This window comes from Bos mutus, chromosome X, assembly GCF_027580195.1.
Source record: "Bos mutus isolate GX-2022 chromosome X, NWIPB_WYAK_1.1, whole genome shotgun sequence".
In the NCBI taxonomy this organism is placed as follows: Eukaryota; Metazoa; Chordata; class Mammalia; order Artiodactyla; family Bovidae; genus Bos; species Bos mutus.
In genome coordinates, this window is record NC_091646.1 from 93,545,137 (window position 1) to 93,562,036 (window position 16,900).

The 16,900-nt window shown below is 43.4% G+C and overlaps 1 protein-coding gene across 2 annotated transcripts in view; it reads right to left on the reverse strand.

Annotated features, from left to right (window-relative positions):
• Nucleotides 1-1,246: 1,246 nt before the first annotated feature.
• SYTL5 (synaptotagmin like 5) overlaps nt 1,247-16,900 on the reverse strand; it is a 104,780-nt gene continuing 89,126 nt past the window's right edge. For both annotated transcript variants that reach the window (XM_005889416.2, XM_005889415.2), the window contains 4 exons: nt 7,211-7,319; nt 5,527-5,662; nt 2,472-2,680; nt 1,247-1,409 (listed from right to left, as the gene is read on the reverse strand). In XM_005889416.2, the coding sequence (XP_005889478.2) occupies nt 1,267-1,409; nt 2,472-2,680; nt 5,527-5,662; nt 7,211-7,319 (597 nt within the window). In that variant the 3' untranslated portion in view covers nt 1,247-1,266. The remainder of the gene's footprint in view (nt 1,410-2,471; nt 2,681-5,526; nt 5,663-7,210; nt 7,320-16,900) is intronic.

Sequence of the window (16,900 nt, forward strand, 5' to 3'; positions counted from 1 at the left end):
ACCTCCCGCCATCTATGTGCTCTTGCCCATCATGATTAGCATAGGATCATGCCAAGTGGAAGACCACAGTCGACAGAACACTGGCTTAGGAGTTACACCCTGTATTTAAGTCCAGATACACTCGCAGATTTTATATGATCTTAGGCAAGTCATCTTTGCTCTATGGGCTTCAGATTTGGACTGTGTAAAATGAGGAACAGGTCCAAGGTCCCTTTTCAGCATTAACTCCCTTTGCATCTAAGTTTGGTGGCTAAAGCCTCTGCATTTCCAAGTGACAGAGGTAGGATGGAACTATTGGCCACAATCCTTCATCTCTTCCAGCACCCTCACTCTTGCCCTGGCTTCAGTGTGAGCAGAGTATATTTCCCTGCCTCTTGATTTGGGGCTTGGCCATGTGACTTCCTTTGAGCAACAGGATACAGCAGATGTAATACAAGTAGGGGCTCAAAAATGTGCATTACTTCTTATTCCCTTTTAGTTAATGGCTTAGAACATTTTATAAATGTTTACAACACAGCTCTCTCAATAGCTAGGTCATAATTAGGGTGACCCTACACCCCAATTTTCCCAGGTCAGTCCTGATTTACATCTGATGTCCTGGTGTAATGATTTAGGTCTCTTCACTCCCCCAAATGGGATGGTTTAGAGTATCAATTACATAGTCACCACAGGGAAAAAAAAACCTCAGTTCATCTTGAAAATTCACTCGGCTAATCCGCAAGTTAGCTACAACAACAGGACCACCCTCTTGCCCGAGCAACCATCACCACAGTGCCTTCTTTGGATTGTGGGGATTCCTGGGGTGAGGAAAGGGTAGCCAGTATCCCTTCTTCTTACTCTGCAAGAGGCCTACGTTCCAAGTGGTTCCCTGTTCCCTTCAACCTTGAGAAAACCGAAAGCCACTCACAATTAGAAGAAGCTAGGGGGCTCCCAATCTCAACTGTAGTTCCAAATAAACATATGCCATTTCCCCTATGAGATAAAGCCCATGAGCTATTGCACAATGTGTTTGTTAACAGGACCATGTGGTATACTTTTTATCATCCAAGTCAAAAAAGCCCTAGCCTGTGGACATAGAGAGTACATGCTTTTATAAGACAGCTGGCGAGATCCTAGCTATTCATAACACTGACATCTCTCCCCTTATGTCCCAATAGGCTCAGGTGAGAAATGGCAAGGAAGCCGACTCCAGGTCGTGAGCCTACCACTGGTAGGAAATAACAACCAGACAGTCCTGGGAGGCCTCACTTTTGAGAGCTGGTACCTTCAGAGCTTGGTCTTTCCCATGCTGGCACGGAGCATGAGTACGCCCTCTACAGGAGTACCGGGATTGTCTGCCATCTTCTGCCAGAGGCGCTGCTCTTCCCCTTGAGAGTCCATCCAATCCACGTTCTTCCCATGGCTCACACCTAAAGAAGCGAAAGGGGAGCATTACACTTTAGAAATGAAATGTTTTCATCTTCTGGACTGATACCTATCAACCTCTGCTGACCAGAAAGACCTTCACTGGTTTGTTCTCACCATATCTAGTGAGTGATGTTAGCGTGGAATACATCCTTTGCAGGCAACATTATTCTCTTCTGCCTAGGTGATGGGGAACAGATTATGATGGCCCTGGAGGCTTGTTTCTTACTCACTTTGGTAGCTTAAATAGAAAGCTGGCTCATCTTGACTGAGTTAACATGTCAGAAGAACAGGCTGAACTGGCTCCAAGGCTCTCCCTTTTGAACGAGGCCACTTCTGTGACCTGGGAGTTGTCATTTTAGTGGCAGAGACAGCCTTAATCTATACATAAGCAGAGCATCACAGGGGTGGGGTCGTTCTCCACAGGGAAGCCAACCCTGTTGCATGCAGACTGTGGCTGGCCTAGTGTTAGGATAATGAAAGTTTGCAGGGCTGCACCTGCTCTGCTGCTAAAACTTTCCCAATTCACTCTGTTATAGCTGTGTCTTGTGGCACCAATTCTGTGTTTCTGTGACCTGTCTGAACAACATGAGACATTATTTTTTAGGGAAAAAAATGGATTTCCTTTCAATTCAACCAGTGTTGAGTAAAGGCTGCAAGCCCTGGACAGCATTGAGAAGAACATGAAGTTGGTCTGGGAAGTCCTTCGCTGTGTATTGTCATTGTCAGAAGCGTGTATCATCACGGTGGTTGTCTCCTAAGCAAATCCTGAAGTAAGGCCCAAGAAAGTAGTTGAAATTCACTCAGACTAAAGTGTAAATGATATTTTATAAGAAGTTCAAATATAAGCATTATGCATCCCAGACTTCTAGCTGAAGGATACAAAGTTACAGAATACTATTTTTAACAGTGAGCCGAACCTTGGCTAAAGGAATAGAGCATCTATAGAAATCTCGAGAGTCAGCTAAGCAGAAATTACATATACACCTATGACACATTACACTTGTAGGAACCACTCCCCTGCCCCACGTCGAGTCAGACTATCTAAGGGTACCCTCATCCCTCACCGCTTCCAGAATTCAAACGAACTCCTCCCAGAAAGATGTTGCTGGAAAAGGCCTCCTTGTCCCAGATGGTAAGTTCTAGGCAAACATGCTTTATATCCTGGGGATGCAGGCCACTGAACACGAAAGTATGATTCCACTGAGGGTTCAGACTCTTTTTTATTACCAGAGTTTTGTGCTTGGTGGCTTTGCTATCATCAGGGAGCAGGTAGCTGCAGGAGAAAACACAATCAAGTCATCAGTGAGACAGTGAAGCAGAAAAGGGCATCCTTGCATAGTCATTTCAATTTCCCATAATTCCTGGTGTGTACCTGGATGTGTGTGTTTGATTATCTTTCCCATCACCTTATATGCTTACATCTGGGTTGATATAGTGGAATGGCTTATTATCTCTTGTAAGTGGGGGCAAGAGTAGAATGCCCACACTGTCCTTTCTAATCCTATTGGTCCTTCCCTCATCTTGAAATGAAAATACCTCCTGTGGGAGACACTCTGTAATAATGTCCTGCCTCCCATCATCACTGGCTCACCTCTGTGGGGACGTGATGCCAGGAAGAACACTTCCTGCCATGCTGACAGGTTCCCACCTTAGGCACCTGTGTCTCTTGGCTTCTCCAACTAAGGACTTTGGTGCTCTGTGAGCCAACTCAGCTTACATGCAGGAAACCCTGGATTACTGGGAATTTCATGTCCCTCGGAACAACCCTCAACCACTGAGTTTTAGAAATTGGTGGATGAGGAGACTTCCCTGGCGGTCCAGGGGTTGAGACTCCCCTGCTGATATCACATGTGGCACAGATTCATTCTTCATCAGGGAACTAAAATCACACATGTTGTACAGCACAGCTAAAAAATAAATTGAAGTGAAGGAAATTGGTGGATGAGTCTCCTAGCTTTCCTGTCCCTTGAAGGGACAATCCTAAGGTATATTTCAAAGAGCTGCTTAACACTTCATTAGTGAAAATGAGCCCCATTTGACCACAGTAGGAACCTGCCTAGTAACACTTTCATCAGCTTCTCTCCCTTCCCTGTTTCATTTTCCTTACTCTTTTTTTGATCATAGTACCTGATGAATCAGGCATTTTTGGGAAGGAGACTTATGGATATGGAATTAGTACATCAAATTAACATGAACAATACCACAAATGATCTTACAATAAAGAAGACACATTATGACACTTGAGATTTCACTTCATGTACCAAACAGATGCTGCTTATCTCCCAACATTCATTCTCTCTCCTATTTGTCTCCAAAAAAAGAAAGTCCTCATTTTTTCAGCTAGGCACAAGATTGTCCAGAATAAAGACTACATTCCCTAGCCTCCCTTATAGCTCGTATAGCCAGGTGACTAAGTTCTGGCCAATGGGATACCTTACCTTTAGTGTTTATTTCCATACAAAGACTGTTGTTTAAGACACTCTTATGTTGGCTCATGGACTGAGTATTTAAGGTTATATGTTATAATATTAAATTTTATAGAAGGGACTATTCTTGCTCTCTCATGCTCTTTAAAAAAAAAATTGAGGTCCTCTTAAAATCAGCTCAATGGTTAACTGTAACTAGGAACAGAATTTACTAGAAAGTTACTGGCCTTAAAAATACATCCTTTATTTTCTCTTCTTTCATACATGTTCAACATGATAAAATAAAAACTATTTCAGAAGAATGTCAGTCATTTGTGCAAGGGCACAAGGAGTTCATGAGCAAGGAGCCATCCCCTCATCCCACCAGTGAGCAGGAAGAGGCCTGAATGGGATGGTAGGGCTGGGGAGACACATTTCAGTGGCAGAATCCACATAAAAGGAAGGAAGAGTGAGGAAGAGTCAAGGACAGATGGCCGGGAATTCAGGCACACACACTCACCAGCAGGGAAGACCCAGACATCTGGCTTCCCTTTATTATTGCCCTTACCAAAGCTAGAAGTGTAAGCATAAAGGTTTGACTCATTTCCTCATGGAGGAAATTACACTTTTCTATGGAGAAGGCAATGGCACCCCACTCCAGTACTCTTGCCTGGAAAATCCCATGGACAGAGGAGCCTGGAAGGCTGCAGTCCATGGGGTTGCTAAGAGTCGGGCACGACAGAGCGACTTCACTTTCACTTTTCACTTTCATGCCTTGGAGAAGGAAATGGCAACCCACTCCAGTGTTCTTGCCTGGAGAATCCCAGGGACGGGGGAGCCTGGAGGGCTGCCATCTATGGGGTCGCACAGAGTCGACATGACTGAAGCGACTTAGCAGCAGCAAGGAGGAAGGAGGAGAGGAATGATACTGTCATCTGACAAAGAATTAACCTCACGGCAGGCATCACAGGAATTTGTTTTACCTTATGTAGCGTGTGGTACTCTGTGAGAGCAGGGTCCACATCTTATATTGGGAACTGCAAGACTTAACTGCTTGAAACATGCACATTTATGTGTTTGTCTGTATGGATGAAAAATATCCTTCTTGTCCTAGTTTTTCTGATTATAAGAGAAAAATCTCAAATAGAAATCAGGAGGGATTTGTCATTTGGGTTACCTCGAATGGGTAAGATGCCCATCAAAAGGGATGTATTCCCTCAAGAAACTGCCCTAGGTTCCACAAAGTGGGCACAAATGCCCAAGAGTCAGTCTTGGAGTTTCTCTAAGGCACTTCCCAGTGGATATCTTGAGGGACGATGCTCTGGCATCCCCACTTTTTACAATTTCCCCCAAGAGAGAAAAAAATCCCAAAGATCCAGTATTTTGGTTGTTGTCACATACTGCCAGCACCAAAAGATAGCAAAGCACAATACAAGAATATTACGTATAGAAAGCTAAACTTTTTCCTCCTTTGAGAAATAAATCTCACAGGAAAATTCGCCAGGCTTGAGGATGAGAGTCATGGGAAATTCTGAAATACGCTAGAATAAGCAGATCCCTCTTGTGTTGTTTGCAATGAAAGCACCAGCACTCAAGGGGAGCACTTTCCTAGCACACGTTTAGAATAAGAACAAGACAGAAGCCTCACAGCCACCCCTGTCTCCTGTTTCATCTCTCACTAAGTATCATTGAAAATGAGCTCAAACCAAATTACCCCTTCACAAAGCTATCAGAAGTGCCTCCTGATTTCACCGCAGTCAAATTCTTTGCCTCTTTGATGAACACTTCTAGGATTCCTCCAGAGATGATAGATGGATCCTTCTTTTTTCCTCGTTTAAAGGTCTTCTTTCCTGCATCAGTCATCAGACAAACAGAGAGAGATGAAGGGTGGGAAAGAGAGGGGGGAGGGAGGGGAGGGAGTGGGTGGAGAGAATGAAAGAAAAAGAGAGAAAGAGAATGAGGGAGGAAGAGAAAAGAAGGGAAGAAAAGAGAGATAGATCATAGGGTCCATTTCAAAACTGACAAAGACTACAAAGATTTATTTCATTTGGTGAGTGAATGAGCTATGTACATTACTGTATATGTTTCCATGAATTCACTTGAATGTTTTTTACCCTAATGGAATCTTTCTGGATCTATCATTCATTTGTATTTGTTGAAAAAAATAAACAAGTTAAAAAAAATACTCCCTAAATCGTATAAAGGAATAAAACAGAAAAGACCCCAAGAGCTGCCTGGGCCACATCCCTGCTCTCCATGAGAAACAGCTACAATGAAAGCCACACACATGTGCCAAGATGCACATAGAGAAAATTCCATAACTCCTGCCTTGGATATTATAGTCAACTCCACGCCTGGCTAGCTCTAAAGGCTAAAGCCCAGGCACAATGACATTTCAGGGTGAGAGAAAACACTCCCCATACCACATTTTTATTCTGATGAAATACTCTCAACATGAATAATGACCACTGCCACCACCACCTTTATTTAACAGTACTGTAAGCACTTTACAGGAATGAACCTATTTAATAGTTGCAGTATCCCTATGAAGTGAGGAAACTGAGGTCAAGAGATAGGAAATTACTAGCAAAGGGTCACCATGACAAGGGTGATATGAACAGAAAGATAATGCATGCTGCCTGTAGGAGCTGAGGAAACAAGGGCAAGAGTGACTTAAATGTGGACTCCATCTGGAATTTTCCTTTGTATTCTGTGTTCCAGGTTAATTTCTTTCTTAAGATGCCCTGAGTAGCTGTGAATCTCATAAATCCAGACAGCAGCTTCCTACACCTCCCCTCTTAGCAGACCATCCCCCATTTCTGCCCCCTCCCCCGACCCAGAGGAAGGTTCTATATACCTTAGACCCCCAAGAAACAAATATCAACATAAAGGTTCATTTCTAATTATGAACTCGGTCCTTTTCTTGTAACAACCCTTCCCCATATATTGCATGTGTGTGCGCGCAAAATCACTTCAGTTGTGTCTCTCTGCGACCCCATGGACTATAGCCTGCTGGGCTCCTCTGTCCATGGGATTCTCCGGGCAAGAATTCTGGAGTGGGTTGCCATTTCCTTCTCCAGGGGATCTTCCTGACCCAGGGATCGAATCCATGTCTCATATGTCTCCTGCGTTGGCCGGTGGGTTCTTTACCACTAGCGCAACCTGGGAAGCCCCGCATACAGTATATACTTCTCAACTCTCCATAAAGGACAGTGATACTTAACCCTTTTCACTTGATGTGAGTTGGCCAAAAAGTTCATTACAGAAGATATTACGGAAAATGCCAAATGAACTTCTTAGCTAACCCAATAACATCGTCCACCCAATCCCTCTCCCTACTTCCACACTTCTAGAAATGGAACATCACTGATCAAAGCCAATGATTTTTCTTCCTCTACCTTGAAATTGTCCTAGTGGAGGCATCAGTTTCTCTTCTGGTGGTATGTAACGTAACATGACTGTCAGCTCTCCTTTGTACTGAAGGCTAATATCAGCAGCACATTCCACCTGGCCAAGAGGAGACAGGTAAAAAGAAAAATTCAGAATGCTTATAATTTTGGAGCCTGTGTTTGAATATACAATATTTACTAGGTGGCTTAGATGTGACAATTTATTCCACTTCAATTATGTTGGCATTACTGGTTTAAGAGCTGCCTCAGGCATGACAAAAGAAAGGCAGGAAAACTCTATGAAGGTATTTGCATATAAATCCCTTTAGTCCCAGCGGACTGTGCGACCCTATAGACTGAAGCCTGCCAGGGTCCTTTGTCCCTGGGGATTCTCCAGGCAAGAATACTGGAATGGGTTACCATGCCCTCCTCCAGGGGATCTTCCTGAACTAGGGACTGAACCTGTGTCTCTTATGTCTCCTGCATAGGCAGGTGGGTTCTTTACCACTAGCACCATCTGGGAAGCTCTTTAAAAGTAAAAGGAATTTGAAAGGGGAGATATAACATGTTGACATTTGGTGAGTCAACAACGGACACTGAGCGCCTGTGATGCACTGAGGTCTGGACCCATCACTAAACATATATAAATAATTTGGGGGAATGAGGCAAAAATAAAGATCTCAGTGATAACAGCCCCAGAAGATACTTCTTTCTGTCTGCCCTTGATGTCACAAGGATTTCCTACTTCAGTGACCAAGAAAGGGAAAGCAGGCAGTAATGTCTGATTCAAATTGGGCTGCTAGCCACCAACTCTGAACAGCTACACTGGCAATTCACATCATTAAAATTCAACGTGGAAAAAATGGCACACTCCAACATTGCTGGTGCAACTGTAAAATGGCACAGCCTCTCTGAAAAACAGTTCGGCATTTTCTTAAAAGATTAAACAATACTTGGGCATTTATCCCAGGAAACTGAAAGAATGTGTACACTGAAAAATTCTGTACATACATATTTGCTTCATCTTTATTTGTAGTAGTACAAAACTGGAAAGAAACTGTATGTCCTTCAATAGGTAACTAGTTAAATAAACTGTGGTAAAGCCATACCACAGAGTACTACTCAGGAAGAAAAAGGAATGGCTAGTGATACCTGCAAAAAGTTGATTGAATCTCTAGAGAAGGATGCTGAGTGAAAAAAGTCAGCTTAATAGGATAACATACTATACGATTTCACTTATATAACATTCTTGAAAAGACAAAATAATAGATACGGAGAACAGATTCAGGGTTGCCAGGGGTAAGGAAAGGGGTTCTCAGGTGGCTCAGATGGTGAAGGATCTGCCTGCAATGCAGGAGATTCAGGTTCAATCCCTGGGTCAGGAAGATCTGCTGGAGAAGGGAATGGCAACCCACTCTAGTCTTCTTGCCTGGAAAATCCCATGCATGGAGGAGCCTGGTGGGCTGCAGCCCATGGGGTCGCAAAGAGTCGGACATGACTGAGTGACACAAACAGGTCTTAGGAATAGGGGTGGCAGGAGCGAGGCAGGTGTGGTTATAAAGACCACAAAGGATCTTTGTGAGGATGGACCTGTTCTGTGTCCTGGCTGTAGGGCTGAATACACAAAGCTCCAGTTCTGCAGTGCCAAGTCACTCAGTCATGTCCCACCCTTTGCAACACTATGAACTGTAGCCCGCCAGGCTCCTCTGTCCATGGGATTCTCCAGGCAAGAAGACTGGAGTGGGTTACCACGCTCTCCTCCAGGGGATCTTCCTGACCCAGGGATCAAATCTGTGTCTCTTACACCTCCTGTACTGGCAGGTGGGTTCTTTACCACTACTGCCACCTGGGAAGCCCAACACAAAGCTACACATGTGACAAAACTGCATAGAAATTAATACGCATGCACACAAATGAAAACTGAGGAAATCTGAGTAAGACAAGTGGACTATATCAAAGTTACCACCTTGGTTGTGCCACTGCATTATAGTTTTGTCAGATGTGACCACTGGGGGAAACTGGGTAAAAGGTATATAGGATCTCTCCATGTTATTTTTTACAATAGCATGTGGATCTACAATCTTCTCAAAATCCAGTTTTAAATTTGAAAATTCAGTGTGAGCACATACCCAAAGCCTTTGTTCTGTAGGTCTCCCAATGAGACAACTGAACTTTAGATTTTTCATAAATAGGGTAAGAAAAGTAGATACTTCCTCAGACTTTTCTTGAGGGAACTTGACTGCTGAGCAATTCTTCAAGGGCTAAGAGCTGCTCTGCTATGAGAGAGGGCAGACTGAAAGAATTCCCAGAAACCCCCAAACCCATAAGAAAGCCCGAGGCTATTCAAACCTCAGCAAAAAAGACTGAGACTGACAAAAGGAAACCTTGCTGACTTCCCTTCATTTCAGTTCAGTCGCTCAGTCATATCTGACTCTTTGTGACCCCCATGGACTGCAGCACACCAGGACTCCCTGTCCATCACCAACTCCTGGAGTTCACTCAAACTCATGTCCATTGAGTTGATGATGCCATCCAACCATCTCATCCTCTGTCGTCCCCTTCTCCTGCCTTGTCTTTCCCAGCATCAGGCCCTTTTCCAGTGAATCAGTTCTTCACATCAGGTGGCCAAAGTACTGGAGTTTCAGCTTCAGCATCAGTCCTTCCAATGAATATTCAGGACTGGTTTCCTTTAGGATGGACTGGTTGGATCTCCTTGCTGTCCAAGGGACTCTCAAGAGTCCTCTCCAACACCACAGTTCAAAAGCATCAATTCTTCCATGCTCAACTTTCTTTATGGTCCAACTCTCACATCCATACATGACCACTGGAAAAACCAGAGCTTTGACTAGATGGACCTTTGTTGGCAAAGTAATGTCTCTGCTTTTTATATGCTGTCTAGGTTGGTCATAACTTTTCTTCCAAGGAGTAAGTGGCTTTCAATTTCATGGCTGCAATCACCATCTGCAGTGATTATGGAGCCCTCAAAAATAAAGTCTGCCACTGTTTCCACTGTTTCCCCATCTATTTGCCATGAAGTGATGGGACCGGATGCCATGATCTTAGGTTTCTGAATGTTGAGCTTTAAGCCAGCTTTTTCACTCTCCTCTTTCACTTTCATCAACAGGCTCTTTTGTTCTTCTTCGCTTTCTGCCATAAGGGTAGTGTCATCTGCATCTCTGAGGTTCTTGATATTTCTCCCGGCAATCTTGATTCCAGCTTGTGCTTCATCCAGCCCAGCATTTCTCATGATGTACTCTGCATATAACACAAATAAGCAGGGTGACAATATACAGCCTTGACGTACTCCTTTTCCTATTTGGAACCAGTCTGTTGTTCCATGTCCAGTTCTAACTGTTGTTTCTTGACCTGCATAGAGATTTCTCAGGAAGCATGTCAGGTGGCCTGGTATTCTCATCTCTTGAAGAATTTTCCACAGTTTATTGTGATCCACACAGTCAAAGGCTTTGGTGTAGTCAATAAAGCAGAAATAGATGTTTTTCTGGAACTCTCTTTCTTTTTGATGACCCAGCGGATGTTGGCAATTTGATCTCTGGTTCCTCTGCCTTTTCTAAATCCAGCTTGAACATCTGGAAGTTCATGGTTCATGTACTGCTGAAGCCTGGCTTGGAGAATTTTGAGCATTACTTTACTAACATGTGAAATGAGTCCAATTATGCAGTAGTTTGAACATTCTTTGGCATTGCCTTTCTTTGGGATTGGAAGGAAAACTGACCTTTTCCAGTCCTGTGGCCACTGTTGAGTTTTCCAAATTTGCTGGCATATTGAGTGCAGCACTTTCACAGCATCATCTTTTAGGATTTGAAATAGCTCAACTCGAGTTCCATCACCTCCACTTGCTTTGTTCATAGTGTTGCTTCCTAAGGCCCACTTGACTTCGAATTCCAGGATGTCTGGCTCTAGGTGAGTGATCACACCTTCTTTTTGGTGGTGATAAACCTTATTAGTAAGGCTGGGAAAATCATTTGAAGCTTTTATTCAGCTACCTTGCCAGAGGCACAAATGAGATTAGGTGGTGAATCAGACTACCCATTTAACATTTAATCTTACTATTCTAAATCAAGTGCCTTATGTGAGGAGTTTTCTTATTGCTTTGATGGTTTCAGGAAAGTTTACTTTATGTGAAAGTCACAAATGGAAAATTACCGTGGATATTATGACAAATGAAAGAGGTCACTGGGTTTGTTTTTCTTTTTGATACTATAGCTAACGAGGGTTGAGGTATTTGCCCTTTCTCTTTGGATCTGAGTGGGCTCTATGACTGCTCTGACTAGTAGAATATGGCAGAAGTGACAATGTGCCAGTTTCTGGGCCCAGGTCTTAAGATGAACGGCTTCCATTTCTTCTCTTGAAATGAATATTCTTGGGATTCTCCCTCTGGGAATCCATGCTGTGAGGTCCACATCACATGGAGAAGCCACACATAGGTGCTCTAGTTGGTGGGCTTAGATGAGTTCTTAGCTGGCAGCCAACATCAAGTGTGAGACATCCAACTGGACCAACCAGCCCAGTCAAGCCCTCAGATGACTTCAGGGTGTTTTTGGGTGTACACTTGCAAGGAAGTTCCAGGGCAATGTCCTCTCCTGACATACTACCATTTTCCACTATTCAGTGAACTTTTGCTCAGAAAAAGGTTGCAGAATTCAATTCAATTCATTCCATTCTACCAACACATATGGAAGGTCTCCTTGTATTGGATTGGACAAAAAGTTCGTTCAGGTTTTCCTGTACAATGGTATGGGAAAACCTGAACAAATTTTTTGGCCCACCCAACAGTAATGATTCTTAAGGCATTTTGCTAAGTGCTATGGGGACACAGAGAGATCCTGCTTTCCATGAGTTTTCACTCTATCTAGAAGGAATATACTCCATAGCAACTCTATCCATCTGCTCTTATTTAACTGATTTGTCACATGAATGCTCTCTATTCCCACTGAAGAGCAGGATGCTCTATACAAAGACCATGTATGCCTGCTCCCATCAGTTGAGTCAGCTGCATTCGTCCCCAGAGCTCTTTATGCCAGGCATATTTGTGGCTCTAATTATATAACTGAATGGCACAAACTGAAGAGTCCCAAAAGACAGCTGCTACTATAAAAAATGAGGTTGACCAACTTATAAGAACTAAAGATGTGAAAATAAATTCGCTATTGGATTCTATTTGGGCTTGAAGCTGTAAAAGATTAGAGGAAAGATCATGAATATTCAGAAAGATTTTGCATTTGGTTGACTTTGCAAGTATTCTGAAACTTTTGTTTCACTCTAGAGAAACTCAAACAAGAAATTGTTGATTAGGATACATTAGGGGCAGAATGTATTCCAGGAGGATATGATAGAGTTTCAACTACTGAAACTATACTCAAAAAAAAAAAAAAGTGCCCCTGTATTAGAAAACTTGAAAATGAATACACATTTAAGTTAAAATAAGTGATTAATAAATGCATTGGAAATTCCATAAGGAATGCAATTGGAAAACATTGTATGTGTTTGACTTCTGTGACTTTGTCCATGAACTGACCTATAATTATTGGTCCTGATTTCTTGAAGAAGGTTTCTACCATAGAGCAAGCTCGGTGTCACACAAACCATTACAGTTGCTCCAAATACAAGTACCGTGCATTCCCTACTGAATGAGTTAAGTTCCAAGAGAGTGCATTTGTAAATCCAATTTGTTCATAAGTCCAACAAAGTTAGCCTAGGTACCCAACTTTATATATAATGCCAGAGACTTGAATTAACTTGCGTGATTGGACGTGCGAATGCACTTTCGCATCTTCAAAAGCTCACAACTCGAAGGTTCGCATGTAGGGGACCTACTAAAGAAACTACTCTGGGGGACTTCCCTGGTGGTCCAGTGGTTAAGAATTCACCTTCCAATGCAGGGGAGGCAGCTTCGATTCCTGAACAGAGAAGTAAGATCCCACATGCCTCAAGCAACTAAGTCCTTAGGCTTCAACTAGAGAAGCCAGTTCACTGCAAGTACTGAGCCTGCTCGCTCTAGAACCTGAGCTCCACAAGAGAAGCCCACAGGCCGCAACTTAGAAGCACCCATGCTGCACTAAAGATCCAGTGCAGCCAAAAAATACAAACTACTGTGGGAAGAGAGAGTAATCCAGACTGGGATAACAAGGGGGCCCTTGTCTGGTTCTTATAGGATGGCAGACATGATGACATATGAAGATGGGGGGTGGGGGAAGATTAGCCTGGGTTAAGGACAGAGGCACCTGGCTGGCCACGGTCCATAGGGTTACCAAGAGTTGGGCAGGACTGAAGTGACTTAACATATAAGCAACAAAGTAGGATGAGTGGAATTCAGTGGGGATTGTGTAGAATGTGAGCACTGGTTGGGAGGTGTGCTCAGATGTGTGTGTACAGGGAGGAAGCAGCAAGGAAGATGAAAACAAGGTTTCTACTCTGGGGTCTTCAGGAGACCTGAAGACACAAATTTCTATTATAGTGTTTTATTAGGATGGGCAGTAGGGTAGCTGGACAGTGAAGGGAAGAGAGGCTCGCCAAGGTTACAAGGTCAGGTCAAGTTCAGGGAGAGTAACCCTTGCTCAGTTCCACAGGGGAGCTCCAAAGACAAGACAGATCACACCTTGGAGTGCTCCTGATCAAAGCAAAGATGCTAGGGTGTTTATACTCCTTCACTCATCAGTTACTGACCAAGGGCTTTGCCCTGAACTCCCACAAGACTGAAATTCCCAGGCTATTCTGGCTTTGGACATCCACATTCCAAGCCCACTCCAGCAGCCTGAGGATGCCTATCCTACGAAGATTGGCAGATACTGGCTGGCAAGAGGGACAGCTGAGGGGAGCCATGTATGAATGAAAATGGGGATACAGGTAAAGCACTGACTCCTCTGCTCCAGAAAACTGGGCTATACCAACTGAGCGCTGAGGGCCAGGGTAAGGGTTAGAATTTACTCAAACAATATCCAGAGTCAATAGGGAAACAGTGAAGGAATCTGACTCAGCGGGGGTGGGGAATAATCTGATAATGCCCATTATCTTTTGCTTTTTGAAGAGACAGGGATCTACTGCCAATCAGAGTAGGAAGCAGAGTTCCCAGCACACTTACAGGGCTAAGGTGGGGTCATCTATCATGGACACAAGTCTGTCCAAAATACCACATAAAAAGAGCCCTTTAGCTAGGCAATGACTCTACAGGACGTCCTGTACATTGACTCTGCCTGAAGGTGGGACAGAGAAGGCTTCCTTTGAAAACCACTTAAGCTTGCTGTTGACATTCAAAGGTCCTTTTTATAATAGCACCTTCTGGGAATACATGAAAGGCAATTTACACTGACAAGCTCTTCTTGTTTTTCAGTAAGATAATGAATTACAGCTAATAAACAATCCCACATCATGCTGTAAAATGGGAGTTATACTGTGAAACTACTTTACAGTAAGTACACCTGGCATCTTGAGTTCTTTCTTTGTCTGCACCAGCCTCCTGATGGGTGGGAAGACATAGTAAAATCAAAGGTAGGTGTCCAGGGACTTTTCACCAACAGATAGTCGATAAGCAATAAGGCACTCTGTCTTTCCAATCTTCCCACTGCCAAAGGATGTCTGTCTTTCTGAATGTTTAAGGAATATTATTTCTGATCCTCTGTTACCAAGGAAATTGGTCCCTGTAGCTCACCCTTCAGCTCCTCAGCTGGATAATCTATGAGAAACATCAAGTGTCCAGGGTGGCTCATGCTAGAGCTATAGTTGATGAAGTGGCTACTGCATTGAAATGACTGAGGAGGGAGATGGAGAATCAAGTTTGGAAGGCATGGTACCTAAGCAAGTCTGAATAACCTGCAGCCTTTCCTCTATACATGTCAGAGAAAGCTTGGCAGGAAAAGATGACGTGGATTAGACACTAATTTAGACTGTGTTCCTAGAAGATGGTAAAGAATCCACCTGACACTGCAGGAGACGTGGATTCAATCTCTGGATCAGGAAGATCCCCTGGAGAAGGGAATGGCTACCCACTCCAGTATTCTTGCCTGGAGAATCCTACAGAGGAGCCCGGTGGGTACAGTCCATGGGTTCACAAAGAGTCAGACGTGACTGAGCGACTAACAGCTGGCTATTCAACTTCTTGCCAGAAACCAATGCTGAGATGAGGATTCTTTTGCAAGTGACCTATTAAGGAAAGGCTCCCAGGCCAGGCCAGGGAAAGGGCTGGGGAGATAGGTTGGGGAAGAGGAGGAAGCCAGGCGAGGGCTTCTGATCCAGCAGGAGAGCTCTGGAGGGTAAATAACACCTCAGAGCTCTTCCCTCTCTCAGTAATGGAACTGAGCTTTCAGACTCCACCATCTATCAGTTATTGGTGAAGACTTGACTTGCGGCAGGAGGGACAGAAGCTCCTAGGAATTTCTGACTCTCTGCCTACATGGGAAAAATCTACAATAGCCTGAGGACAGTCTTCTAAAAACAGTCAGGTAGAGGCAGTTGGAGGCAAAATTCACAACAGACATGGTTAAAGGAATCCAAGGGGTTCTGGCAGAGGACAACAGGAGTTCCACTAACATTAAACACCATCAGAATGTTTCTATCTCAAGCAGCCTCAGAGAGATGCTTCTCACTTGTAATAAAAAAAAATCAAACCACTCAATGTCAATGTGAAGGTGATTACCATGGAAAGCTGCTGGTCCCTAAGCCAAATCAATGCCTGAGAGAATACTGATATCATCTCAGAGCAAATCCTCCAACCATTTCCAAGAAACTGACTGGAAACCCTCCAAGCAGGTTTCCAAAACAGCTCCTCTGTGCTCTTCTGTTACATTTCTGATGGACAAGCTAATTTCACGGACTTAGATGCATGTTACTTGTCCTTCATCAGTGTCACACACCACATGATGTACTGGACATTTTCTATGATTCTTTGATACTCACTCATTATACACAAAAGGAAGCAAGTGCCAGAAGATTTAAATCAACTTAATTGCTATCCTTTATGGTGAGGCTTTTCATTCAAATCACAGAACTTTAATGCTGTAGTGACCAAATATTTCTCATATTTATTAATAATGTCAGAGAAATGTTACGCTATTGTGGACTTATTTGTTGTTAACATTGTACTTCCTCTCTCTACCATATTTATGTGAGTCACAGGAGTGAGGTTGTTTTCTGTTTGAGGATCCCTATTTCCTTGTCAATTTTACCCAGAGCCAAAGTAAACCTCCTAAAGGTTGTCCATGAGTTACTTATACCAAATTTTTGAGGTCAACACTTATAAAATCCACCAGAAAGTTACATTTAACTTCTGAGTCTCAAGCTCCTCATATAAAATGGGGATAACAATGCTTAGCGGTGGTTGTAACCATGAGATGTGAATGATGCTACTACTCATGATGATGAACAAACACTATTATTGATGATCAATGTTTGTTTTTGCTGTCTAGCACCCACTCACCATTTTTGTTTTTTAGTATTCCTGTACCTGGATTTATTTGGGGGTGATACCACCTTCAGGACCAGTTTTATGTTCTGATGGTCTTAAGCCCCTCAATGTATCTCTCCTCTCTGGCTGCAATGATTGGCTAAGGATGGGCAAATAATGTAATGAGAATTAGGAACCAGGTCCAGGATGTTGGCTTGACTATTGGAGGAGGAACTCTTTCCTGTCCTGGACAGTGTGAGGCAAGGATGAGAGGTTTGCAGCTGTTGTGGTGTTCAAGAGAA